At 38.2% G+C, this 26368-nt stretch overlaps 2 protein-coding genes and 1 non-coding gene across 6 annotated transcripts in view; 1 reads left to right on the forward strand and 2 right to left on the reverse strand.

Annotated features, from left to right (window-relative positions):
* The window catches only part of SETDB2 (SET domain bifurcated histone lysine methyltransferase 2), a 306643-nt gene that overhangs the window by 234309 nt on the left and 45966 nt on the right, over positions 1-26368 (forward strand). The gene's annotated exons all lie outside the window — the stretch shown is intronic.
* TRNAQ-UUG (transfer RNA glutamine (anticodon UUG)) lies at positions 3180-3251 on the reverse strand. The gene has a single exon. It is a non-coding gene; the product is annotated as a tRNA-Gln (tRNA).
* KPNA3 (karyopherin subunit alpha 3) overlaps positions 7445-26368 on the reverse strand; it is a 175850-nt gene continuing 156926 nt past the window's right edge. For all 4 annotated transcript variants that reach the window (XM_028161743.2, XM_007193730.3, XM_007193731.2 and 1 more), the window contains 7 exons: positions 16758-16889; positions 15698-15826; positions 13012-13116; positions 12842-12913; positions 12520-12682; positions 10399-10493; positions 7445-9998 (listed from right to left, as the gene is read on the reverse strand). In XM_028161743.2, coding sequence (XP_028017544.1) covers positions 9900-9998; positions 10399-10493; positions 12520-12682; positions 12842-12913; positions 13012-13116; positions 15698-15826; positions 16758-16889 — 795 coding nt within the window. In that variant the 3' untranslated portion in view covers positions 7445-9899. The remainder of the gene's footprint in view (positions 9999-10398; positions 10494-12519; positions 12683-12841; positions 12914-13011; positions 13117-15697; positions 15827-16757; positions 16890-26368) is intronic.

Here is a 26368-nt window from a genome sequence, read left to right on the forward strand (position 1 = left end):
CGGAGCGGAGGGAGGCTTACCCTTCCGCCTGGCCGCCTAGCAGCCCCGCCGAGTCGCTGGCTATCAGAGCCCGGAGGTTTTCTCAAGCCAGGAACGTGCTCACCTCCTCGCTTTACTGCCGGAACCAAACCTATTCCCAGACCACGCCCGAAGGACTGGTAATAGGGCCACACCTTTTGACGCAGTGTGATTTTTAACAAGGTTCAAAGCGTTACACCACAAAGTGAAATCCAGATGGTGGAAATTTTGCCAATAGAAGGGGTAGAATTTTAGGGACAAAAGGTTCTAATTAGGCTCTTGCAAGCAACCACCACTAGGCATTTTAAAGCCCTTGTGGCTTACTCTAACCCTATATCTTAAAAATCCAAAAAGCAGGGACTTCCCTGGTGGCGCAGTGGTTAAGAATCCGCCTGCCATCGCAGAGAACACGGGTTGGATCCCTGGTCTGGGAAGATCCCACATGGCACAGAGCAACTAAGCCCGTGTACCACAACTACTGAGCTTGTGCTCTAGAGCCCATGAGTCACAACTACTGAGCCCGTGTGCCACAACTCCTGAAGCCCGGGCACCTAGAGCCAGTGCTCCGCAACAAGAGAAGCCACTGCAATGAGAAGCCTGCACACCGCACAAAGAGTAGCCCCCGCTCGCCGCAACTAGAGAAAGCCCACGCGCAGCAACGAAGATCCAACGCAGCCAAAAATAAATAAATAAATTTTAAAAAAAATCCAAAAAGCAGCAGGAGTATGGGGGAGAGGAGCAATAGGCCACATCAGCTTGGTACTAGATGCTTTTACCTGTGGTATCTTATCTTCACAACAACCCTAGGAGTTCAGTGTTTTCTTATTTTACAAATGTGAAAAGAGGCTCAGACATTAATTTGTCTAAGGACGCTCAGTGGCTGGGCCGAGGCCAGAGCCCATGATTGGGTGTCCCCAAGGCCTTTGCTTTTTGACCCTGCAGTGTGAGTAGATACTTCATATATTAACAACTGCAGTCGGCCCTCTATATTCACAGGATTCGCATCTGTGGATAGGAAGGGCCAACTAATGGGACTTGAACGTGCACGGATTTTGGTACACACGGGGGCTTCTGGAACCAATGTCCTGTGGATACCAAGGGACGACTGTATATAGCTCTCCTCGAGTGACGTGCCCCTTTGTTCTGATCACCATGTTAACCTTTTCTCTCTACTTTTTCCTCATTTTTTTGTTTGCTTTTAAACTTCTCCCTCTACCTTGCATAGGCCTCTGTTACTTAGAGACTTGGCACTGGAGAAAGAAGTCAGAGTTAAAAAAGATTGTAACCCGGGCTTCCCTGGTGGCACAGTGGTTGAGAATCTGCCTGCTAATGCAGGGGACACGGGTTCGAGCCCTGGTCTGGGAAGATCCCACATGCCGCAGAGCAACTAAGCCCGTGAGCCACAACTACTGAGCCTGTGCGTCTGGAGCCTGTGCTCCGCAACAAGAGAGGCCGCGATAGTGAGAGGCCCATGCACCGCGATGAAGAGTGGCCCCCGCTGGCCACAACTAGAGAAAGCCCTCGCACAGAAACGAAGACCCAACACAGCCAAAAATAAATTAATTAATTAAAAAAAAAAAAAAAAAGATTGTAACCCTTATTGATCAAGCCTGTGTTTTCAATTTGGGGTAGCCAGGTAAAATATAGAATGCCCAGGTAAATATGAATTTCATATTTTTTTAAAAAGTGAAATTTTAAGTATATACTTATACTAGCATATAACTAGGGTACTTACGCTAAAAAATCATTTGTTGTTTTAAAATGTGGTTTGTACATATAATAGAATATTATTCAGCCATAAAAAGGGAATCCTGATATGCTACAACATGGATGAACCTTGAGGACATTATGCTATGTGAAATAAGCCAGTCACAAAAAGACAAATACTGCATGATTTCCCTTATATGAAGCACCTAAAGTAGGCATATTCCTAGAGACAGAAATACAGAATGGTATTTGCCAGGGGCTAGGGGGAGGGAGAAAAGGTGACTTGTTTAATGGCTATAGAGTTTCAATTTTGCAAGATGAAAAAGTTCTGGAGTGTGGTTGCACAACAATATAAATACACTTAACACTATTGAACTGTACACTTGCAAATGTTTAAGATGGGAAATTTTATGTGTATTTTACACAATTTAAAAAATGATTTCTGGCATTGAACACAAATTCAAAAACTTTCCCCCTTAGTTACACCGTATCATTTTTTACATAGCAGTTAACACTAGATGAAATTATTTATTTATACATGTATTGTTAGTCTCTTGCCACTAGAGTATAAGCTCCACAAGGCCAGGTGTCTGGCTTGGTTACTGCTGTGTCTCTGGCACCTATTACACAGTTTGACATATACTACTTGCTCAATTAAATAACTGCTGACTGAAGGAGTATGGCCAATCCTGCCACCTATGCCTTGGATTCTCTCCTGTAACTTGGAAAACTGATGATTGCTCTTCTCTTGTATATTCAATGTCTTTCTCAACTGGATTTCCCCCATCAATTTCCCCACACCACTCTTTAGCGACTATCCTGCCCTGTTCCCCTTCTGAGCAAAATAAAAGCCTAAGAAACTGATTAGATTCACTGTCTTCATATTCTGCCCTTTCCTCAGTCCTTCCTACTCTAGTTTCCACCCTCATTACTGCAGTGATACAGCTCTCACTAAGGTGACCAGTGACCTCCGCATCACTAACCAAAGGACATTTCCTGTCCTTACCTTACTTGACCTCTCAACAGCATCACTGGGCACTGAAATCTCTTTTCCCTCAGTTTTCTGAGAAAACACACAGGTTTTCTTCCCCCCTCCCTAACCATACCTTCTGTTTCCTTTGCAAGCTCATCCTCCTCTACATGCCCCTTGAATGCTGGAACTTCAGTCCTAAGCCCTGTTCTCACTCCGAATGCTGAACCCAGGCAGTCTCACCCTCACTTCCTGCTTTAATAATCACCAAAATAGGGGATTCAAATCTCTAGCCCGGCCCCCTCCTCTGAGCCCCAGACCAGTATTTCCAGTTGCCCTACTTGACCGTCATTTGGATGTCTCCACTCAACACAATCCAAACTGAATTCATCACCCTCTACTCCCTATGTCTGAGTCTCTCTCAGTGTTGCTTATCTTTTTCTTTTTGTATTTTGGCCTCGCCTCAAGGCTTGCAGGGTCTTAGTTCCCTGACCAGGGATTGAACCCAGGCCATGGCAGTCAAAGCACCAAGTCCTAACCACTGGACCACCAGGGAACTCCCCCTCAGTGTTGCTTATCTTACTCTACTTACATTCATCAGTTACAGCAACCCAGAAACACAGAAATCATCCTTGATACTTCCCTCTCCCCAAACTCCAGATCTAAGCATCGCCTACTCCTGTCTGTTTTAGCTGCCAAGTATCTCTTGATCCCATCCACTGTTCACCATCTCTTACTTCAGGGCTTCACACTATTTCGACCTTACACATCACTAAACCCAAAGTACATTTCCTGTCCTTACCTTACCAGCCAATGATTGTTATTGAACACAATTCTCCTATCATCACTCTTGCTTAATGATGATTTACCATTGCTCTTAGAATACCAAAGTTTCTTTACATGACTTACAGGCGTGTGGTCTAGCACCTGCCTATCTCTTCAGCCCCTCCCCTGCCCCTGGTAGTCCTCCTCCCCACTATCATCTTGGCTCCAGCTGTACTTTCTTTCACTCCCTGGACTCCCATGCTGCTTCCTACTTTGTATGTACTGTTCCTTCTGCCAGAAGAGTTTCCAGTGAATCTGCCCTATTAACTCTGCTTTTCCTTCACCACTATAAGCTGTGTAATTTTTGGCAAACTTAATTTTCCTCTGCCTGATAATAGAACCTTCATCACAGAGTTGTTGAGGGCTGAGTTGGTACTTCTCAAGCACTCAAGCCAGTGGCTGGCACTTAGTAAGAACTCACTGCCAGCCTGATTTATCACCTTCCTAACGAGGCTGATTCCATTATGTATCATTGTGTATCTCTTTTTTCTAACATTTGTCATAACTTTTTTACTTTTATTCATGTGTGTGGACCCTGCGCCCTAGCACAGGACCTGGCTGGAGATAGGATGCTCAAGAAATATTTGAATGTTCCTAAAGGCTTAGTCAAAATTCTTACTTATAAAAGACTTAAGACATGGAAAGGATACATACAGATATGGAATCTTTTCTTATTATGAAGAAAACTGGGCTGAAATCAATAAAATGAAATTTATAAATTCTTCTATTTAGGTTTGAAAAATGTAAATGCCTAACTACTGGGTAGAAGAGAGCTGAAGACAAAGGGAACTGACGCTGTTACTTGATCACAAATCTAATTGTGATGAAGCTTGTAAAATAATTGAAACAATCTCCTCCACATTAACAAAATTAAATGGCCAGATAATGGAATGTTCCCGTTCCATTGTACCCAGAAACTAGCCACACCACACTCTATTCGTGGGGTCCTTGGAATTCGTGAAGCCGACAGGAACCAGGTCCAGGAAGGACTTTATAAGCAGGTTGGCTACAATGCATGGAGTGTTCAGGTTGAGGAAGGAAGCTGATAAAAACAGATCTGTGTCTTCTGCTATTTGGGAATAACTAGAAGTCTACTCAGAATCGAGAACAGTTAATTTATGATGGTCATTTAAGAGTGGTGACTTCTATTCAATATTAAGGAAAGACTTGGTCACAACTGAAGCTATTCCACAAGTAGAACTGGCCCACCTGGAGTGCCTCACTATTTACTTCTCAAACTCTTCTGATTCCTAGTCCTGCAGGAATGTGTCCATAAAAAGGGCCTGCCTCAAAAAAAATCTGATTTTATCTTTAAAACATTATGCAAAATGTGTCCTTTACTCTCTAACACTAAGGCTTATAGTATCATAAAACTGTCTTCCTTACCATCAAGTAAAATGGCTGTCCTGTGAAGTCGGCCGGTTTCTCTTGTGGCTTCACACATTACTTGGCACAAGGTCCCATTTTTCTTCGGGGACCACAGTTTTAAAAAAGGGAATTACTCAAGAAGGTGGATGGCAGGCAGTTTTTCAGAGTTGGGAAGAGGGATGTTGCAGAAGAAATTCCCTGCAGGGAACACACCCTTTATAGCTCTGCTCAGCCATTGATCCCCTGCTTTTAATCATTTTTAATAAACTTGTAAGCCTCCTGATGAGGCCATTCTCTCACAATGCTTCAAAGAAGTGTTTTTCGAACCATGCTGTCATTTTTCTACTCCAACCCCAGCTTTCGCAGAGAACTTCAAGATATTCAACTAAAAATGTTTGAAAAACACTGCTACAGGGAGGGCAGTGCTGAGAAGACAAAGGGCAATCAACACATTTGGTTGTTTCACACTTCTTTTAGCCACAGGATACATTTAAGAGGGTAACTAGTTACTCCACATTCCCATTCCTATCCTAAATCCTTTGCAGTAGATGGGCTCAGCACTACCCACAGGGGATTTGGGAAATGTGGTTAGGTATAGCTCTTTCTCCTAAAACTGAGAATGAAGAAAAGGCACATTCTTGTCTCATTTTTTAATCTTATGTATCTGAAAAAAAGCCTGGCACTACTCATAGAACAAAAAGGCATGATTTAGGCTCTCTCCTTTGGAGAAGTTTTCTACCTGAATTGATTTAGGCCAACGGTTCACACCTTGGGGCAGTTCTGGCCCCCAGGAAACATTTGGCAGTGTCTTGAGACATTTTTGGTTGTCCTGCCTGGGGAGTGGAGAGGTACTACCCACATCTAGTGGGCAGAGCCTAAGGCTGCCACTAAACACCCTACAATACACAGGACAGCCTCCCACAACAAAGAATTATCCAGCCTAAAATGTCAATTTTTTTTTTTTGGCTGCACTGTGCAGCTTGCAGTATCTTAGTTCACTGACCAGGGATCAAACCTGGGCCCACAGCAGTGAAAGTGCGGAGTCCTAACCACTGGACTGCCAGGGAATTCCCTAAAATGTCAATATTGAAGGGTCTGAAAAACCCCGACTTATGTTAAAGTTAGTTGAGGAATTTCATGGGCAAATGAAGAGGCTAAGGATGTGAACAGGCAGCATTCCCACATCCCTTTTCCTAAACACTTTCTCTTTATAGAGTACTGAGCCCACCTATATAGTTGACCTTTGAACAACGCAGGGGTTAGAGGTGCTGACCCTCTACATATTCGAAAATCCGCCTGTAAGTTATAGTCAGCGCTCCATATACACAGTTTCTCCATACAGCAGCTCCTTTGTGTAAGTGGTTCCACATCCGAGGATTCAACCAACTGCCGATCGTGTAGTACTATAGTATTTACTACTGAAAAAAATCCACATGTATGTGGACCCATGCAGTTCAAACCCATGTTGTTCCAGGGTCAACTGTACATAGGTATGTACAGATAGAACCTCATCTATATACTGTGCTTTGAGAAGCATTCTACCACTGTTTTTCAGTTATTTAACTAAGTACAACATTTATATGAAGAGTTCCTTTTACACTTTAGACACACGAGTGGTGGGTAAAAGAGAGAACTCCTTGGCCTACATGCCTTAAGACTTACAGCTTAATGTACAGAAATTATACTCCCTTTCTCCAAATATATTTAATTAAAACCCCCAGTTCAACTAGGGTTAAGAAAATTCATAACCATCACTGTAAGACAACTGACATTCACAAATTTTTACTCGCAATAATTAATTAATTAATCTCATCAGAAGGACAACCCTTCTGAAGTAAATTATGGCAAGATTAAATAGGAGTATTGTAACTTATTTACTTATATACTGAGTTCTTTCAAAAATACTTTGAAGTCTCATTATATGAAAGTAAAAATACCTGTATACTAAAAAGTTTGGCTGCTCCTTTGTTCTTTCAATTAATCCAAGATTTCATTTAGAGCCTCAACCTTACTTCAATGACTATCTTCCAAAGTTCTTGTTGTCAAGGATTAGACAGGCCTTAAATAAAGCTTGAATTTTTGTTTTATGAAAGTAATAATTACACTATCATCTCAAATGGCCTTTCTATGAGTTGTGGTATTTAAACCTGAGATACATAGAGAGAACACCATGTGATGATGAAGGCAGAAGGAAATTAAGATACTTTCAAAAATAAGTTCTTCGGGGCTTCCCTGGTGGCGCAGTGGTTGAGAATCTGCCTGCTAATGCAGGGGACACGGGTTCGAGCCCTGGTCTGGGAAGATCCCACATGCCGCAGAGCGGCTGGGCCCGTGAGCCACAATTACTGAGCCTGCGCGTCTGGAGCCTGTGCTCCGCAACGAGAGGCCGTGACAGTGAGAGGCCCGCGCACCGTGATGAAGAGTGGCCCCCGCTTGCCACAACTAGAGAAAGCCCTAGCACAGAAACGAAGACCCAACATAGCAATCAATCAATCAATCAATTAATCAATAAAAAAATAAATCTAAAAAAAAAAAAAAATAATAAGTTCTTCAATGTTTTATCATATTTGATAGCAGCTTTTTTATTGGTTACAAAACCTAAGCCCATATACAAAATTAGGAACACATTTAGATGCCTCTTTTGAAAGAATGTTTTAGTCTTTTTTAACTGAGTTAAAAAAAAATAAAAACAATGCAATTTTTCAACACTGTTTTGAAAACTTAAAAGTGCAGCAATATACTTAGTTTCCTTTACCTACGAAATTTTGCATTTCCATTTCCAAACTGATAAGGTCACAACAAATTGGATCAAGCCAATGCATACGTTATGTCTGCACTACTTGATGCTAATGTTCACTTATGTTAGTTTGCACTTAAAACACAAGAGGAAATAGGAATCGGCACAGTAGAGGCCCAATTTAATCTCAATGTGTGCAAAATTTAAAAGGTAACTGTCAGTAAGTATGGAGAGTCCAGAAGAAAGTAAACTGGAAGGGGTACAATTCACAATATTGAGAAGATTTGGACTTCAAGGGTTTCACCGAAGTTTGTGACCTTAATTAGCTTTGACTTTGTTATTCCTACTTTTAGTGAACACCACACAGTTTCAGAAATTTAGACTACTGAACAGGATGCAGTTACCATATGAAGCTTTAACTCAAAATTTGGATAAAGAAAAAAAGGCACAATGAACTTCAACTCAATTTTATGTGCACAAGAGTTGAAAAATCTGAGCCACCTTAAAGAGAAATTGATTCTAAAATTTATAAAACCTATAAATAATCAGAGGCCAAACCACTATATTAAAACAGATTCTCTAGCAAGTAAAAATCTTGCAGTTTAAACATACTCTTGTATCCACTTTAGATACAAGACAAAACTCACTCTTTAAAGTGGCTCCACCTTGGCAGATACATATATTTGTAATGAACGCACACCTGCTATGTGTTGTTTATCAGTGAAAACACCCCCGCTGATTCACAAAGCTCTGATGGCATCTGTCTCATCTTCATCACAGTAAATACACAACCCCCCCCAATCTGATAACTAAATTAGTTTAGATTTTCTATCCCTTCACATCAATGCATTGGGAAATTATACCCAGTAAACAATAGCAACAAAACCATTCCTGTGACAGCACAAATTATTCAGTTTAAAAAATTTCAAATTCTTTCATGAATAGCTGGGTCAGACAATTTACCAAAAGCAATGACTTTACATAGTAATACCAGATTTTGCAGAATTACTTAAAGATCACTGCAAATCAGGTTTATGTTAAATAACTGCAGATTATTCCTCTATGCAGATCCTTGTCTGAATCTTTTTATATGTGAATATGCTTTTAGAGTAGGATCTGAATGAACTTTCCAATAATCAACGAATGAAGTTTTATGACACTTCTAAATAGTTGTTGTTTTGTTGCCAACCACATTATCAAAAGCACTGGTTACTAAGTAAAAAATATTTTAAGACTAAATTACAGTAAACATGAAAGCTCCACAGTTTAAACCCAATATAAGTCAACCATACCCAATTATCAATTTAAAACGAAAAATATTAACTCCTGAAAGCTGAAAGCAAGATTTTCTTTTTTAATATCACCAATGGGTACTTTAGAATTTTGTGTTTTTGTTTTTATTTATTTTTTTCTTTATAGTCAGGGACTCTTGCTTTCAACTTAAACAGAAGTTCAAGTCCGTAACAGGTTGCAGCTCAGGTAAAATACCATGCACAGCATTTGATTACTTCAAAACAGCAGGAACACACAGGCTGAAGTGAGTGGTCAAATAGGGCTTGCTGTTCTCAAAAATTAGGTATAATGGCGAAAGCATTACCATCCATAGCTAAAGTTCTTCCTCCAACCCTGGCTTCTGAGGCAGATAATAAACACATCAATTACTGGTAGATGAAGTACAGTTTTTTAAAACTTATCTGTTTAATCAATAACCAAGTTTCTTTTTTTTAAGTTACTTTTTGTTTGTGTCAGTTCCACCAATGAAAATCATTTGGCTTGTACTTTAAAATCTATTCTTCCACATAAAGAGTATGAAAATATGTTTGTGGAGGACAATGATGGAGGCTCAGATCAGACTGCACCTCTTTAAAGTCTTCCAACATGTGTATGTGTCATACCAAAGTGTCTTGATCCATAGCGCACCATTTTCCAAAGGAATATCAAGTGGGCAGCTGACATGCCACCGCTACAGAATATTCTAAACTGAAGACTGCGGTTGTCAGCGTGTGGCACCAGGGAACAGGGAAAAATAGGGTAGTTGAGACTGTTAAGGAGAATTCTAAAACAGTTTAGGAAATCATGCATATGCATTTACAGTCCATGTGGATAGTGACTTTTGGCAACTGCAAAGTGACTGAGACATGGCTTGCTTTAGAAGCATCAAAACAAAGAGGCATGTATGTTTTGGAGCCTTTTGTAGTTGTTGTTCTTGTCATTTGGTAGCCATCTGGTGGTGCTTCATATTGAATGTGGGAAAGATGCTGCACTCAATTGAACTTAAAAATTAAATTCTTTTGTTTGAAGGTTGGCTGTTGGGTCAAAGTTGTAAGTACCTCCTTGTGTTGCTTCAGGAATGAGGCTAGGATCTTCATCAATCTATAATAAGCAAGAAAAAAATCTTTATTATGTTAAGATACTATACATTACAGTGTAAGCGGAATTGATTTACTTAGGAGAGAATTCCATATGAATGTTTTTATTACCTAAAAAATATTTTAAGTAAATCAACAATGTTATTAAGAAATCTAACAATTAAAAATTGAACACACATTTAAAAATTGCCCCATGCTTTAGTTCCTGTATCTGTAGATTTACTTTACCTATCTGAACATACATCATTTCTATAATTACCATTTCTTCCCATTTAACAAACTACAAAAGCAACAAGGTGACAGAAATACAGTATAAATTTAGTCATGGAAAATTCTTAGAAAACTTACTTTATGTATAGATTTTAATGTACATGTAGATACATCATACTTTAATATATACTTACATCATCACCAGAGAAATACTGATCTATGATTTCAAATGCTAATTTATATATGTCTTCATTTTCATGCTGCTGTAAAACTTCAATTTTCTCCAAACCTGATAAAAATAAAATAGTCAAAATAATTAGGCACATACTAATAAAAACTGTGCTCATTGTAATCATGGAAAATCCTAAAGAACTCAGAACACCCTCTCACGACCCTCCAAAGATGACAGTTCATCTAAAATACAGATAAAACCCTGAGCTTCTCTGGTTAGAGGGCCAGCATCCCACTAATTTCTTCCTCTTTAGAAGCCCTAGAGGTATCCTGGTCCCTGAGCCAGGCAGCTTAAAAAACACCTAAATACCCCATTTGACAGATGAGGAAGCTGTGGCACAGAGATGTAAAGGGATTTATTTCAGGTTACATGGCAAGTTAGTGACAGAACTAGAACCAAGATCTCTGCCCCCCATGCCAGGACTCATTTAATATAATCATACTGTTGCGTACAGTAATTTTTATCCTTCTCTTTGTTTTCCAAATGTTACTTAATGATTGATATTAAGATAAAACTTTAAATTTTGAAGTAATTTCTTTTTTCTTTTATCTTTTTTTTTGGCCGCATCATGGGGCATGTGGAACTTCCCCAACCAGGGATCAAACCCATGTCCCCTGCAGTGGAAGCACAGTGTCTTAACCACTGGACCACCAGGGAAGTCCCTGAAATAATTTCTTTAAAAAAAAAAATGAATAGGGTGCTTATGTCCTATAGCTACAGTGAATCTGGGAAATATTTTTTCAGAAAAGTAACTATAGAATGCCTTTATTTATATTCCCAATATATTTACTCCATGTATCATGTACATAATAAGTCTGTAAAATCCTTAGTAATAAATATTCTTCCTTGAAATGCCTTTTTAGCTAAGTTATTTTGAAATAGTTTCATTTTTTATATAGTAATATTCAAACCAGAAAAATGGGAAAATAGGTGTCAAAGATAATGGATGTAGAGTGCCTTATAAAATCATAAAATAAGTGAATATGTATCCTAATTATAAGTATTTATCTCATAGACAGAAGCAACTATCTTGATAAAAAGCTGGAGTAACAAGCTCAAACTTTCTGGGTTAAGTTGTTCTGAACCAGACTACAGTGTTCATTTCAAATTATTTAAAAAGTAAAACATCTTAAAACAAAATAAACAGTGAATTAATAGTAGTACAGTAAGAAGATCTGGCTTTTAATTATGCTTCTATCACTAACTACTTCCCTGACCATGGACAAAACTCCTTAACATCTCCAGAATATTTTCTTCTTGTTATTAAGAAAATACTTCCAGTCTGAACATTCTATGATGCTATCACATTTGTTTTCTCTTAAAAAAATAAACTCGGTAGTATAATCAAACAAATTAGTCAACAAAATGTATAAAATAAAACATGACATTAAGATAAGTTAATTTAAGGTTTGAGCAATTTAGTACACATTGAACAGGCATCTTTAAAAACAGAATTTTAAAATATATGCTTCATATGTCATTACCAGAGAAAATAATGATATAGTATTTCAAATCACAGTTCTTTCTTATTAAAATTTCAAAGTAATTTCTGTAGTAATAACCCTAGCATGGAGTTCTAGCAATCATAAGACTGAAACAAAATATCTAGATGACTGTGAAATCATTAACCTTTTCCATAACCTATTCCGATATATGGAATAGTATTTCACAAAGTGAGGTCCACAGAATCACATGATAATAGGTATAACATGAAAACAAGTGTTTTACTGTCAAGGAGTTTGAGAAATGCCGAATTAAACAAAGCCTGTAAGTTTCTCTATTATAGTGGTTTTCAGAGCTTTTAATTTGCTCTTATGCAATGTGACTTCAGGAGGAGTATTTGTGTTTCCTGAAAAGAATTGTCAACCTCTAGGAATGTTATGGCGTGACTTTCACAACCGGTTGTTTTCTGGAAAATCTTCTTGGACTACTAATATAGCAAACAAAGAATAGCAACATCCTCCGATGATGTTAATATTAATAGCAATATATCCTAAGTTTTCTTTCTAATTAGCTGTCTTTAAAGGAACTAATGTTTCAGAGTTCCAGTGCTCAACTATTTTTCTTTAATCAACCCTCTTACCTCCGCATTCTTCTATTATTTCAGCTATTGTGCTTGCTTCATCACCAGCCATTATCAGAATGTTTTTCAGACCATCTAGAACCACCTGAACAACTTGAGAATCTTTTACTGACAGTAAATTACAGAATGGTGGTATTACATTCTGCTGTACAAGGTACTCAACCTAGACAACAGAAGAGAAGAGATACTCTTATTTAGATAATTATCTTTTCCCCCAAAAGAACACAGTACAGGGTTTATAAACGATCAACAACTCCTAAACCTAAGAGAGTAGTATGCTTTCCAGTATTAACAACTATTAACAGTTTTTTCCCAAACTCACTTGATCTTTTCTGCCACTTATTGTTAAGTTGCTAATTGCCCAAGCAGCTTCTTTTTGTGTTCCAAAGTCCCCCTGAAGGTTAAAAAAGAAATGTTAAAATGAATTTTTTGGTCAAAAAGTCTTGGTTATAATATATTAACAGACATGATGAACTCATAACAGTGACTGACCTTGGCAAGTTGATGAATAATCATAGGGATTAATCCAGCATCTATTACAGCTTGAACTTGTTGCTGGTTGCCTGCTGTAATGTTGGAAAGGAACCACACTGCTTCCTGTAATTGAACAAAATAAAGGGCAACTTTATTTGAAAAATTGTATCTTTAATGTGTTTATATTTTTATTTTTATTTTAAATTAATTAATTAATTTATTTATTTATTTTTGGCTGTGTTGGGTCTTCGTTTCTGTGCGAGGGCTTTCTCCAGTCGCGGCAAGCGGGGGCCACTTTTCATCGCGGTGCACGGGCCTCTCACTATCGCGGCCTCTCTTGTTGTGGAGCACAGGCTCCAGACGCGCAGGCTCAGTAATTGTGGCTCACGGGCCTAGTTGCTCCGTGGCATGTGGGATCTTCCCAGACCAGGGCTCGAACCCGTGTCCCCTGCATTGGCAGGCCGATTCTCAACCACTGTGCCACCAGGGAAGCCCTATATTTTTATTTTAATGTAGTTTATATATACAGTAACAAGTCACCTCAGCTGCATTAAGGGAAATGCATCTAAGAGTGATTAGGTTATACAGAATCTCCCATTTTAAACATATAAGGAAACTTCTATCCATAATATCTGGGCCCATTAACCTAGCATAACCTTCAATAATATAGATACCTAGGACTATACTGGAGGCACTATTTTAGACAATGGTGATATGGCAGTGAAAAAAACAGACAAAAGTCTTTACTCGTGGACCTTGTATTTTTGGTGCATGAGCTCCCTCTAAAAGACAGATGATAGAAATAAATAGAAGACTGAAGTTCCTAATACTTTGTGTTAAAACTACTTCTAAGAAAGGTGAATTATTTTATTGTAAAAATATTTACTTGCAGGGACTTCCCTGGTGGACAAGTGGTAAAGAATCTGTCTTCCAATGCAGGGGACGTGGGTCCAATCCCTGGTCTGGGAAGATCCCAAATGCCACGGGGCAACTAAGCCCACACGCCGCAACTACTGAGCTCGCGCGCCTCAACGACGAGAGAGCACGCATGCCGCAAAACTATAGAGCCTACATGCTCTGACACCCGCGCGCCACAACTAGAGAGAGAAAACCTGTGCACCACAACTAGAGAGAGAAAACCCGCACGCCACAACTAGAGAGAAGCCAGAGCGCCCCAATGGAAGATCCCGCAGGCCTCAACAAAGATCCCACGTGCCACAACTAAGACCCAGTGCAGCCAAAAATATAAAGAAAATAAATAATTAAAAAAAATTTTTACTTGCAAGATATATTTAGAACTTAAGCTTCTAACTAGTCTAGGATGGTCTATATAACAAATTTTATTGTAACCTTAAATGACTTATGTCATGAACAAATAGGTTTATTATAAGTTTAGTGTCAAATGCGTATCTTCTTCCTCCTCTACGATTAAAAGATTGTAGGAGAGTACCCTGGTGGTCTAGTGATTAGGATTCGGCGCTTTCACTGCCGTGGCCTGGGTTCAATCCCTGGTCAGGGAACTCAGATTCCGCATACCACAACTGGGACCCAGAGCAGACAAAATGAATGAATGAATGAATGAATAAATAAATATTAAAAAAGAATCCAACTGTCAAATTATAGTCATGCAACTATATAAATATAACTATGACAAAGAAGAAATGATCAGTTTTGTTAGTTTGAGGGATAGTGGCATTTCAGGCAGATAAAACTGTATTAAATTAAATGCAAATCAAAATCATGAGACCCCACTTCACAGTACTGGGTGGCTATAATAATAATTAAAAAAAGGAACTGGATCCCTCATAACATTGCTTGTAGGAATGTAAAATGGTGCAGCTCCTATGGAAAAGAGCTTGGTGGTTCCTCAAAAACTTGAACATGCAATTACCATATGACTTGACAATTCTACTCATAGATATATACCCAAAGGAACTAAAAGCAGGGACTCAAACCAATGTTCCTAGCAGCATTATTATTCATAGTAGCCAAAAGGTAGAAATAATCCAAGTATCCATCAACAAATGGACGAATAAACAAAATATGGTATATAGGCACAATGGAATATTTATTCAGCCATAAAAAGGAATGAAGTTCTGATACATGCTCCAACATGGATGAAACTTGAAAACATGCAATATGAAATAAGCCAGACATGAAGACTAGAGTACTTAAGCACATATTTAACAGTAAGATTGTATCTTAAGCTTAAAATCTTTTTTTTAAAAAAAAGCAATTTAAAAAAAAAAAAAAGCAATTTTAATGATCCTTTAATTTAGGCACTGCAGTTTTTAGTTCAGTCTAATTTCATAGGGAGATTAAATTATGATCTATTTGTTTATAAAACACACCAGCAAAAAAAAAAAAAAAAAAAAAAAAAGATACCGGCCACCCAATGGAAAATTTTATATGTACTCTCATCTAGTGGCTACTAATTTGCTACTGCTCAATCTATTGAAATAAAAACATTGGTTAATATAAAAATAATTTTATTCTGTGATGATCATGGCAGCACTTAATAGCAAGCAATTAAAAACTGAAACAAAATAACTGCAGAGGTGATTTGAAATAATTCTCATCTTAACTAGAGTGGTTTTGAAGAGAATCACAAGCAAACAGGAACAGAAACAGAAACAAGAAGGCAGTCAAAATTGAGATATACAAAGAGAAAGAAATGCACTGACAAGGCTGTTATATGCCTTACCTTATTTATCTTCTCTTTTGGGTGTGATAAGAGATTTGGGAAGTGTGACAGGACATCGCAGTTGAGAACAACTTGGGTCTGCTCGTCGGTACCTGTCACTATGTTGCCAACCGCTCTGAGTGCTGCTGTCTGGGGTGGGGATAAAATGTTTTCTATAAATTTGTTTATGATGAAACTGATACTATGTTCTTTATAATCCTGAGAAAATGTAAAAATGCAAAGGGTGAATGATTAAAATTTACTGCATTCTTACACAAATCATTTCACGGAACTGGGAAGTAGTTTTGAACGTTAAACAATAGTCTTATGAAAACTGGAACTATATAGAAAAATTGTGTGGAAAATAGTTGGAAAAATATTAAAATAAAAATTGTAAAGGTCCTTTTTTAATAGCTATTTTTACCTATTACTAAATTGGCACCACAGAAAGATTTTAATAAAGGCCTCTAACAGGCACACATTTCTATCTAGAAAGTCACTTTGGCAGAAGTGGGATGAACAGATCTATCAGCCATGTATCCCTAATTAGAGTGAGGAGAAACGAGAGGGAGAGGAGAAAATGCAGTTTGGAAGCTGTTGCAATTACCCAGAGGAAAGAAAATAAATCTTGAACTAAATCAGTGGCTCTAGATACAAGGAGAAAACAGATTTGAAAGCTATATAATAAGGATTGACAGGGTTTTGTAATGGAGGGGAGACAAGAGGAGGAATATCAAGGTTTCTAGCTTGGACTATGCTGTCCACTGCAAGGGGATATAGGAAGAGGAGCAGGTTTGTGGGAGAAGATGGTATGTTCATTTTTGTCTGGTTGAAATGATAATGGAGTTCTCAGAGGATATGTCTAAGGACTCAAGGACAATTGGCTATATGAGTCTGCAACTCAGCAAAGAATCTGGATGAGATGAAGATTTAGAAATCAACAAAAGCAGATTCAGTAAAATAGCAAAAGAAATATTGAAGAAATGTGCATATAGACAGAACTGAAGCCTGGTTGTACAAGTTAACTAGTTATAGCAAATACAAACTTTACACAAGTAAGAAAAAATGTTTAAGTACTTACTTGAACTTTCACTTCCTGGTGGCTCAGAAGGGGCACAAGAAATGGCACAACCCCTGAATCAATAACCATCTGTATCTGCTCATTACCTCCATCTGTCAGGTATGACAGTGCCCAAACAGTATCCACAAGAATCTTCAGCAAATAAAAAAGAATTACCACTTAATGTATTTGTTTGAATGTTTGAGATACATAACACACTTACGGAATGGTGACATAAAAAGTAACTGAATTTTGTTTTAGCTTGGTAGCAAAAATATCTGCTAAGCTGATACATCTACTACGTAGTAGATAAAACTCTCTCAATGGCTACCTCAGGCCACTCTCCACGAAAGTGAGACACAGAAGTCTGGGACAACTTCTACCTTAACTTCCATATCTATATATTAGGTAGATAAATTTAAAAACAGGCAGAAAAGTAATTCTCCCTGCCCCCACAAACTAAATACCCAATAATCACAAGGAAACACTTTATACATAGAATGAGACCAATATATCATGCTGCTTCCAGTTTAGAAGAGCCCAAAGAGATCATTTATCCATGTTAGTAGTTTTCAAACATGTTGAGCAACGTAATTTTTCAGACTATTAAAGTAAACATAAAAGAAATGGCTTGGCATTTTAACTTTGGGGAAACAATTAATTATTTGTAAATTTCTTGAAAAATGTCCCAATTGAAGAGCATACAGTATAAACCCTGCCTTACACCCATCTAATTTTGCAAATAATAAAAAACAAGCTCAGGTTTGTTGACTCATTCAAAGTCAAAGAGCTTATATGTGGTTTTCCTTGGTGTCTTCACAGAGGAATGTAAGCACAGGCCTGATCTCATGTGAAACCCAGAGATGTTTCCTATTAGAATATTCAAATTAAAGACATTTGATGCTCTAAAATAACAGCAGCCACCTGAATTCAAATCTCTCCAAGTAACCTTCAAAAAAGTATATGGATTAACAAGAGCAAATAAAACCACATATAGCCTGCACCTTCAACATTACTAGGAGTCTGAGAATGCTACAAATTTCAAATTACCTGTAAGAAGAGAAAAAACTAAATTCTACCTTTTGTCTGGACCTCCTGCCCTAAGGCTATGGGAGACTTCAGAGAAGAGCAGAATGAAGAGCTTAAAGGTAACACATCCTAGTAAAACTACTCCACTTTAGTGGGGCAGCGGCCATGTGGCTCAGAAAGCCTACAAGATTTACTATCTGTCTTCTATAGAAAAATTTGCTGACACCTTTACCAGAGGATGAGCTTCATTCAACTAAGAGATAACTGAAGAAATATTTCACTGTAGATCAAAGACTAACACAAATGTGAAGATAAGAGTGGAAGAATAATTTAAATGTTATATGTTCCAGAAAAATTGAAATATTGCACTTGACAAATGGGAGGACAGAAGGTATGCCTGAGAACTCCACCCATGTACCATCCTACCCCCACAAGGAAAGCCTCCTTGCTGGAGGGTGTCTACAGATGCTGTGTGTGTGAGTGAAGCTTGTCTACTACCAAGTCTGGCAGTAACAGGTAGCAAGATTTAAATAGAAATCAGAGTCTCATAACATAACACTCAAAATGCAGGCTACAGCTGAAAATAACTCATCATATCAAGAACCAGGATCACCTCAACTGAAAAACGAAAAGAAAGCCAACAGATGCCAACACTGAGATGACGCAGATATTGGAATTATCTGACAGGATTTTAAAGTAACTGTCATAAAAACACTTCAGCATGCAATTATGAACACATTTGAAACAAATGAAATATAGTAAGTCTCAGCAAAGAAATAGGAAAAATAAAGAAGAACCAAATGGATTTTAAAACTAATAAACTCAGTAACCAAAATTTCAAACTCACTGGAAGGACTCCATAGTAGAAGGGAGAGAAGAAAAAACAAAATCAACTAACTCAAAGACAGATCAATACAAATCATCCAATTGGGCAAGAAAAAAAAGATTGCAAAGAATGAACAGAGCTTCAGGGAACTGTAGGATAATAACAAAAGATATAATAACATTTATGTCAGTAGAGCCCCAGAAAGAGAGGTGAAGCTGAAAAAAATATCTGAAGAAATAATGACGGAAAACTTCCCAAATTGGGCAAAAGACACCAACCTAGATTCAAAAATGGGAGAATGAGGTGAGAGAAAAGAGAAAACAGAAATAAGCTCATCACTTGCTGTATGGGTAAAGACAGGAGTCAAAAAATACCATTTAAACCTATCAAACCAGACAGTAAAAAAACAAAAGGCATTATAAAAGGTATAAGTATAAAGGTAACATTAGAACAAAAATAAACATTCCTAAATACCAAAAGAAATTTTTAAAAGAGAGAAGAAAGAACACTAAGTAGAAAATAAAACACACAGAAATTATAACACAAAATAACAGGACAGAGTTGAAACCAAGCATATCAAACAATATGAAACAGGCTTAACTCACCTGTAACAAGAAAAAGATTTTCAAATTGGCTCCTAAAACAAAACCCAATTCTATGTTGTATACAAGAGACACACCTAAAACAGTCATTCAAAAAGGCTAAAAATAAAGGGACAAGCAAAGGTACACCAAGTAAATGATAACAAAGCAGACTGCAATCCTGTTAGCAGACCAGTAGAATTCATTCTACAAAGTATTACAAAGAATAAAGAAGGCTACTTCGTAAAGCTATATCCCACAATTTATAATGAATATGTAACTGTTAAAAACATCTATTCGCTAAGTAACCCTGTAAATACCACTACAAAGGAGAAACTAAAAAGATGCAAGAAAAAAATAAAAATATACTGATAAAAGATTTTTCATACACTGTTGTCAGTATGAGAAGTCAAGTAGATAAAAAGTGAGGATACAGATTTTATAAATATACATCGAAATTTAAACCTGATAACAGTTAATAAACTTGCATATGGAGCACAAAAATATTATTAGGTCCAAAGAAAACATCAATTACATAAAGCAGAAATATTATAAAACTATTACAAGGCAATAAAATTAGATAGTAATAAATACCAAAATACCATATGGAAATTTAAGAGCCTTATATTAAACAACTCGGATTAAAAAAAAAACAACAAAACAGAAAAAATTTTCTAGAAAATTATAATGAAAACACCACATATCAGAATCTATGGGATTTACTTAAAGCAGTGTTCAAAGGCAAGTTCATAGCCTTAAAAATGTATACAACAGAACTTAAAAGAATGAAAATAGATCCCAAATAAAAAGCTAGAAAAAGAACAGAGCAGGGACTTCCCTGGTGGCACAGTGCGGGGGACACGGGTTCCAGCCCTGGGCTGGAAAGATCCCACATGCCGCAGAACAACTAAGCCTGTGTGCCACAACTACTGAGCCTGAGCTCGAGCCCCCGAGCCACAGCTACTGAGCCTGCAAGCCACAACTACTGAGCCCGCGAGCCACAACTACTGAAGCCCATGCGCCTAGAGCCCGTGCTCCACAACAAGAGAAGCCACCGCAATGAGAAGCCCACACACCACAAGGAAGAGGGGCCCCCCCTCACCGCAACTAGAGAAAGCCCATGCGCAGCAATGTAGACCCAACGCAGCCAAAAATAAATAAATTAAAAAAAAAAACCAGAGCAAACCAAAAGAAAGCAAAAAGAAACAGTAAGTACAAAAGTAGAAAGTAATGAAGTAAAGAACAGAAAAGCCACAGATCTAATTAAAAACCAGAACCCTAGTTCTTTGAAAAAATTGAAAAAAAGTCCTAGTAATTAGAGAAGTGGTAGGAGGAGCACAAATGTACAAAATAAGAAATAATGAAGAAAATAACTCTTGAAACAGTAAATTAAAACAAACAAATCATGAAGAGATTACTTTGCATACTTAAATGTAAGCAAAACTGAAAACCTAGATGAAATGAATAATTTCCTTGGACAGTAGTTTACAAAAAACTAACCTCACTAGAAATTGAGAGCTTCAACAAGCCAATTTCAATAGCAAAAATAGAGAAAATTATCAGGGAACTAATCACACAAGTATCAAGACCCAAAAGGTTTCAAGGGGGAAACTACCAAATCTTCAAAGATCAGATAGACCCCAGGCTATATAAATTGTTCCAGAGCATAGAAAACAAATGAAGCATAATGTTAATACCTAAACTTGTAAAATGCAATAAAAATACAATATTAATACCGAATAAAGATAGCATAAAAAAACTGTAGACCAATATCTCTTATGTGAATAGAGATGTAAAAATTCTGAATAAAATATTAGTGAAAAGGATCCCATACTACGTTAAGAAAATAATACATGATAATCAAGTGGGATTTCTCACGGAATGCAAGGATGGTTCAATTTTAGGAATATCAATATATGTCATATTAATAGACTTAATGGAGAAAATCATATAATCATCTCCATAGACACTGAAAAATTCCAACACTCATTCTTGATGTCAACACTCAAAATGGGATTTTATGGATATCTCCTTAACATAATAAAACATCTATAACTCAGGAAAAAAATCTAGATTCAACAAAAGGAATGACTGATAAATCTGATTACATGAAAAGGAGAAAACTGCATGGCAAAATATATCAAAGCCAAAGGACAAATTAGGAAAATATTTGACTATATATATATCTCACAAATAAAGAGTTAATGTCCTTAATACATAAAGAGCTCTTAAAAGCCAAGGAAAAGAGACCAAAAATCTGATGGAAAATGAGCAATAAAGATGAACAGGCTATTTGCAAAGATGTAAAAATGGTTCTTCAACATATGAAATCAAGGTCAAGTTCACTCACAACAAGTGAAACACATATTAAAAATGAGATACAGTTTCTCATAGAGTGGCAAAAATTTTAAAATGACAACACAGGGACAAGGCCATGAAGAAAGTCACTTTTTTTTTTTTTTTTGGAATTCCTTTATTTTTATTATTTATTTATTTTTAGCTGTGTTGGGTCTTCGTTTCTGTGCGAGGGCTTTCTCTAGTTGCGGCAAGCAGGGGCCACTCTTCATCGCGGTGCGCGGGCCTCTCACTATGGCGGCCTCTGTTGTTGCGGAGCACAGGCTCCAGACGCGCAGAGCTCAGTAGTTGTGGCTCACGGGCCTAGTTGCTCCACGGCATGTGGGATCTTCCCAGAGCAGGGCTTGAACCCGCGTCCCCTGCATTGGCAAGCTGACGCTCAACCACTGCGCCACAGGGAAGCCCAGAAAGTCACTTTTGTATGTTGCTGCTGGGAATGCAAATGGCACAGCCCCTAAGGCAGGGAATTTGGCAGTGTATAACAAAAATTATAATGCATTCACTCCTTGACCTAGCAATCTGCTTCTAGGAATTTACCCTGAAATATATCTCCAGTAATATGAAAACACACAGGATTACTGCCCGCTACATTATTCATATTTGCAAAATTCAAGAAATGGCCTACAAGACAGGCCGCGATAGTGACAGGCCCGCGCACCACGATGAAGAGTGGCCCCCACTCGCCGCAACTGGAGAGAGCCCTCGTACAGAAACGAAGACCCAACACAGCCAAAAATAAATAAATAAATAAATAAAAATTCTATGAGAACAAAATTAAAAAAAAAAAAAAAAAGAAATGGCCTAAATGCCAAAATAGTGTTTGAATAAACCATAGCCACAAAATGGAATACTGTGCAGAACAATACTTGGTTGCCTTGGCCTGTGATGTTTTAGGAAGCTGCTAAATGAAAGGTAACTTTTTTCCATTATACCTCCCTACTATTAGCAGAAAACCATTCTTTTCTAACATACAGTAGCCTAGAAAAATGAAATATTTAAGATTTCTAAGCTGAGATCAATTAATGGTTTTTGGTTGGATCTTCATGACACCACCTCAAAGGCCGGTGGGGGAAAGTAAGCTATAGCTAGGTCACAGGCCCCCTGAAGCTGTAAAGACTCTTCTAGTCTCTCTTTAATTTTGTTTTATAATATATTGGGCCTTCACTGAAAATCTCATTTTAAAAATGCTTTAAAACTTTGAAATTCACAGCACAAGATTATCAGGCTATTCTAGTTTCTTCTATTTTCATCAGTTTGCTTTCCTCATCTCCATAATCAGGCTAACAGCTGCTCAATGTCTTTGACATTTGTAATTTTACCTTTTGCTGCCTTTTCCCATCTGAGCTGCTTCTGCTATTTTACACCTCCTCCAATATTCTTTTTTCTTGGTTTTTCCCTTTTTCTGGATTTCTATGGTAAAATGTCTGGCTTTTACAGTCACTAATAGTCAATGAGTGAACTCTTTTCCTTCCAGCTAATAGTCAGATTAATCATGTGCCAATGAAGTCTTTGGCAATCCTGAGCTACTTTATTTTTCACTATGTCTTTTTCTGGGCTAGAAACATTTAAAATTTTTTACTTCGGCAATATTTCATGTACTTGAAGACTGCTAGAAAGCTGATCTCTAGACACACAGTATGAGACACATATACACACGGAAAAGATAGGCAACTCAAAGGGTCAATGTATTGAACAAACTTCTTGAAAACTGGTATCTTATGAACCAAAGGAAAATCTCTAGCAATCCGAAGTCTCCAAACAATAATATACTCAGCTCAAAGAGCTTTACCAATTTTTACCACCTCCAGTAAATATGCTAACAAATCATGTCCTGTTAGGCACCCTTACCGAAAACTGCTATTAACATGTACAGCATTTCCTAGTAGGTGTCTGTAGAATGTCTATGGAATGTTAACATCACACATGCTTTAGAGACAACTAGAGCTGAACCAAGTTAAAACTGCATACTTATCCTTATATGCAGTAAAGGGTAACTGAGTAAGCTCAGGGTGCTCAAATCCTATACATTCCAAAGAAAGGACTGGTCCTTGATCAGCTCCTTCAAGATAACCTCTGAGCCCTGGGATTATCCTGCTTATTAATAACATTGCATTCCTGAGACCCTGGGCCACACTGTATCAGTCTGACTCCTGGGAGGGGACAGAGACTGAGTAGTTAAGGTCAGTCAGCCTACGTGACTGACTCTCCAGTAAAAACCCTGGACACATCAAAGTTCAGGAGCTTCCTGGTTGGTAATACTTGATATGTGTCGCCACACATGGTTGATGGGAGAATAAAGTATTGTCCTTACCTATCTACTGGGAAAGGACAACTGGAAACTTGCACCTGGGTCCTCCTAAACTCTGCCCTATGTACCTTTAGCCTTTGTTGATTTTAATCTTGTGAAATGGTAAGAAATATACTAGTCTCTGCCCCCAGTTTCTAGCACAGGGCTCTAAAACCTTACAAATTCCTAAGTGGTAAGAACATTAAGAGCGTCTCTTTTTCCAGTATCTGGTCTTTGACCCCATCCTTGACACCCTTGTAATGTCCTAAGTGATAAGAGCACTAGGACCGCGATGAAGAGTGGTCCCCACTTGCCGCAACTAGAGAAAGCCCTCGCACAGAAACCAAGACTCAACACAGTCATAAATAAATAAATAAAAATAAATAAATTAAAAAAAAAAAAAAGAAAAAAAAAAAGAGCACTAGGAGCATCTTTTGCTCTAATGAGGTAACTCTGGATGGCCTCCTGGATGGCCTCCTGGATGAAGGCTGGTCACCAGAAAGACCGAGCCATGATTAGAAGCTTGGAAATTTCAGCCCTGCTCCTCACTCTCCAGAGAGTGGAGAGGGGCTAGAAGCAGAGTTAACAACTGATCATGCCTACATTTGGAAACCTCCATAAAATCCCAACAGTAGGGGGTGTGAAAAGCTTCCCGGCTGGCGAACACACCCACCCCAGGAGGCTGACATACCCCAGCTTCACGGGGATAGGACCCTCCCAGATCTCGCCCTATGTATCTCTTCATCTGGCTGTTCATCTGTACCTTTTATCATATCCTTTAATAAACTAGTAAATGTAACTGTTTCCCTGAGTTCTTTGAGCTGCTCTAGCAAATTAATAGAACCCAAGGAGGGGGTCTTTGAAACCTCTAATCTATAGCTGGGTGGTCAGAAGCACAGGGCTTGTGACTTTGTGACTGGCATCTGAAGTGTGCCTGTGGGCTGGGGGAAGAGGTGGCCATCATGTGGGACTGAGTCCTTAACCTGTGGGATCTGACACTATTTCTGGGTAGTGTTGGAACTGAATTAAATTGTAGGACACCTAGTGGGTCACACAGACTTACTTGTTGTTGTGGGGCACCCTCCCCCCCAGCCCTGCTCAACACATTTGGTGACCAGAAGTATGAGCAGTGAAGTGTTCTGTACAAGTAGTGAAGGAGACACATAGGAGAGATATGCACCGTAGGGAAGAACTGGGTTTTTCCCTATACAGGAAGGAAAAGACTGAGTTTTCCCTAAACAAATCTGTACCCTTTTGCTATAAATTACAAGCGTGAGTATAAAAGCTTCTCAGTGATTCCTTCTAGCAAATCACTGAACCTGAAGGTGGTCTCGGGGACCCCTGACATATCATCAAGTGTCACTAACCATCAAGTCTCCGCACATAACCAATCTGCTACAACTGATTAACTTCATTTGTAACAGCAGTAGATTTGTATCAAAAGTTAGATAATACTCAAAATTATCTGGGCATGTCAAGCCATGGATGAACAACTTCAAAAAGGACAGGAAAACCAAATGCTACAGAATCACTGCAATTGCACCTTAACTTTAAGAAGCACAATAACTAGAAAGCAAATGAACACAGACTGACCTGAATCAGTCCAGATTTCTTCTCTAGTCCTCGGGGGTCAATATTCAGTGCTTCTTCTAACATCACAAAGGCATATGAATGTCCATAAACCACCTAATTCTCTCCACACCCTAACGCAGCTTCTCCAGCAGTCCCACTAGTGACTGTCTCATAAATGAAGTCTTTCCTGCTGTTTTATACCTCCCCTTGCCGCTATTCTTCTTTTCTGTTGTGTCCTACCCTAAGACCCAGGTTAGAAAGTTGGGTATTATCCCTGACTCCTCGCTTCTCTCACCACCCATATCAAACCCAGCAAATTCATCATCTAAACATTTCTACAGTCCTCCTCCCTTGTCTTTTTATTCCTAATGTCTAAGCTCTGGTTTTGGTCCTCATTTTCTCTCATTCATACCACAAAATCAACACCGATCTGTCTTCTCAACTCCACTTTCCTCTAAAATCTACACTCCACTCATAATTGGTATAAATTATCAATCCATAATGTAGCTCCCTCTCAGCTACATAAAGAGGATACATGGATCCTAAGGTGGTATACAAGACTCTGTATGATCTAGAACCTGCTAAATCTCTGCCTTATTTTTTTCCCCACTCTTTGCTTCACAATTTATGCTTCCGTCTCTCTACTTTAAAAAACTCCTTGGCTGGTTCCTTTCCCCTTGTTACCACTGCTCAAATGCAGAGAATTCCTCAGAATTCAATTTTTAGCCCTTTTTCTGAATCTTACTCCATGTCCATATTTTCATGAATCTCTTAAGTACTGATAAATCTCAAAGATGTATGGCCTTTTCCTTCCTGGAAACATTACTACAGAGGAACAACAAATAAATCAGAATGAATGTGTCTGTCCTACAATAAACTCATCATCTTCCTCTACCAGTCTCATCCGTTTGCTTGACTCCTGATGGTTCATGGCATTATTATCCATTTAGATTGCCAAGTTAGAAACCAAAGTAATTTTTAC

The sequence above is a fragment of the Balaenoptera acutorostrata genome, chromosome 18 (assembly GCF_949987535.1).
Source record: "Balaenoptera acutorostrata chromosome 18, mBalAcu1.1, whole genome shotgun sequence".
In the NCBI taxonomy this organism is placed as follows: domain Eukaryota; kingdom Metazoa; phylum Chordata; class Mammalia; order Artiodactyla; family Balaenopteridae; genus Balaenoptera; species Balaenoptera acutorostrata.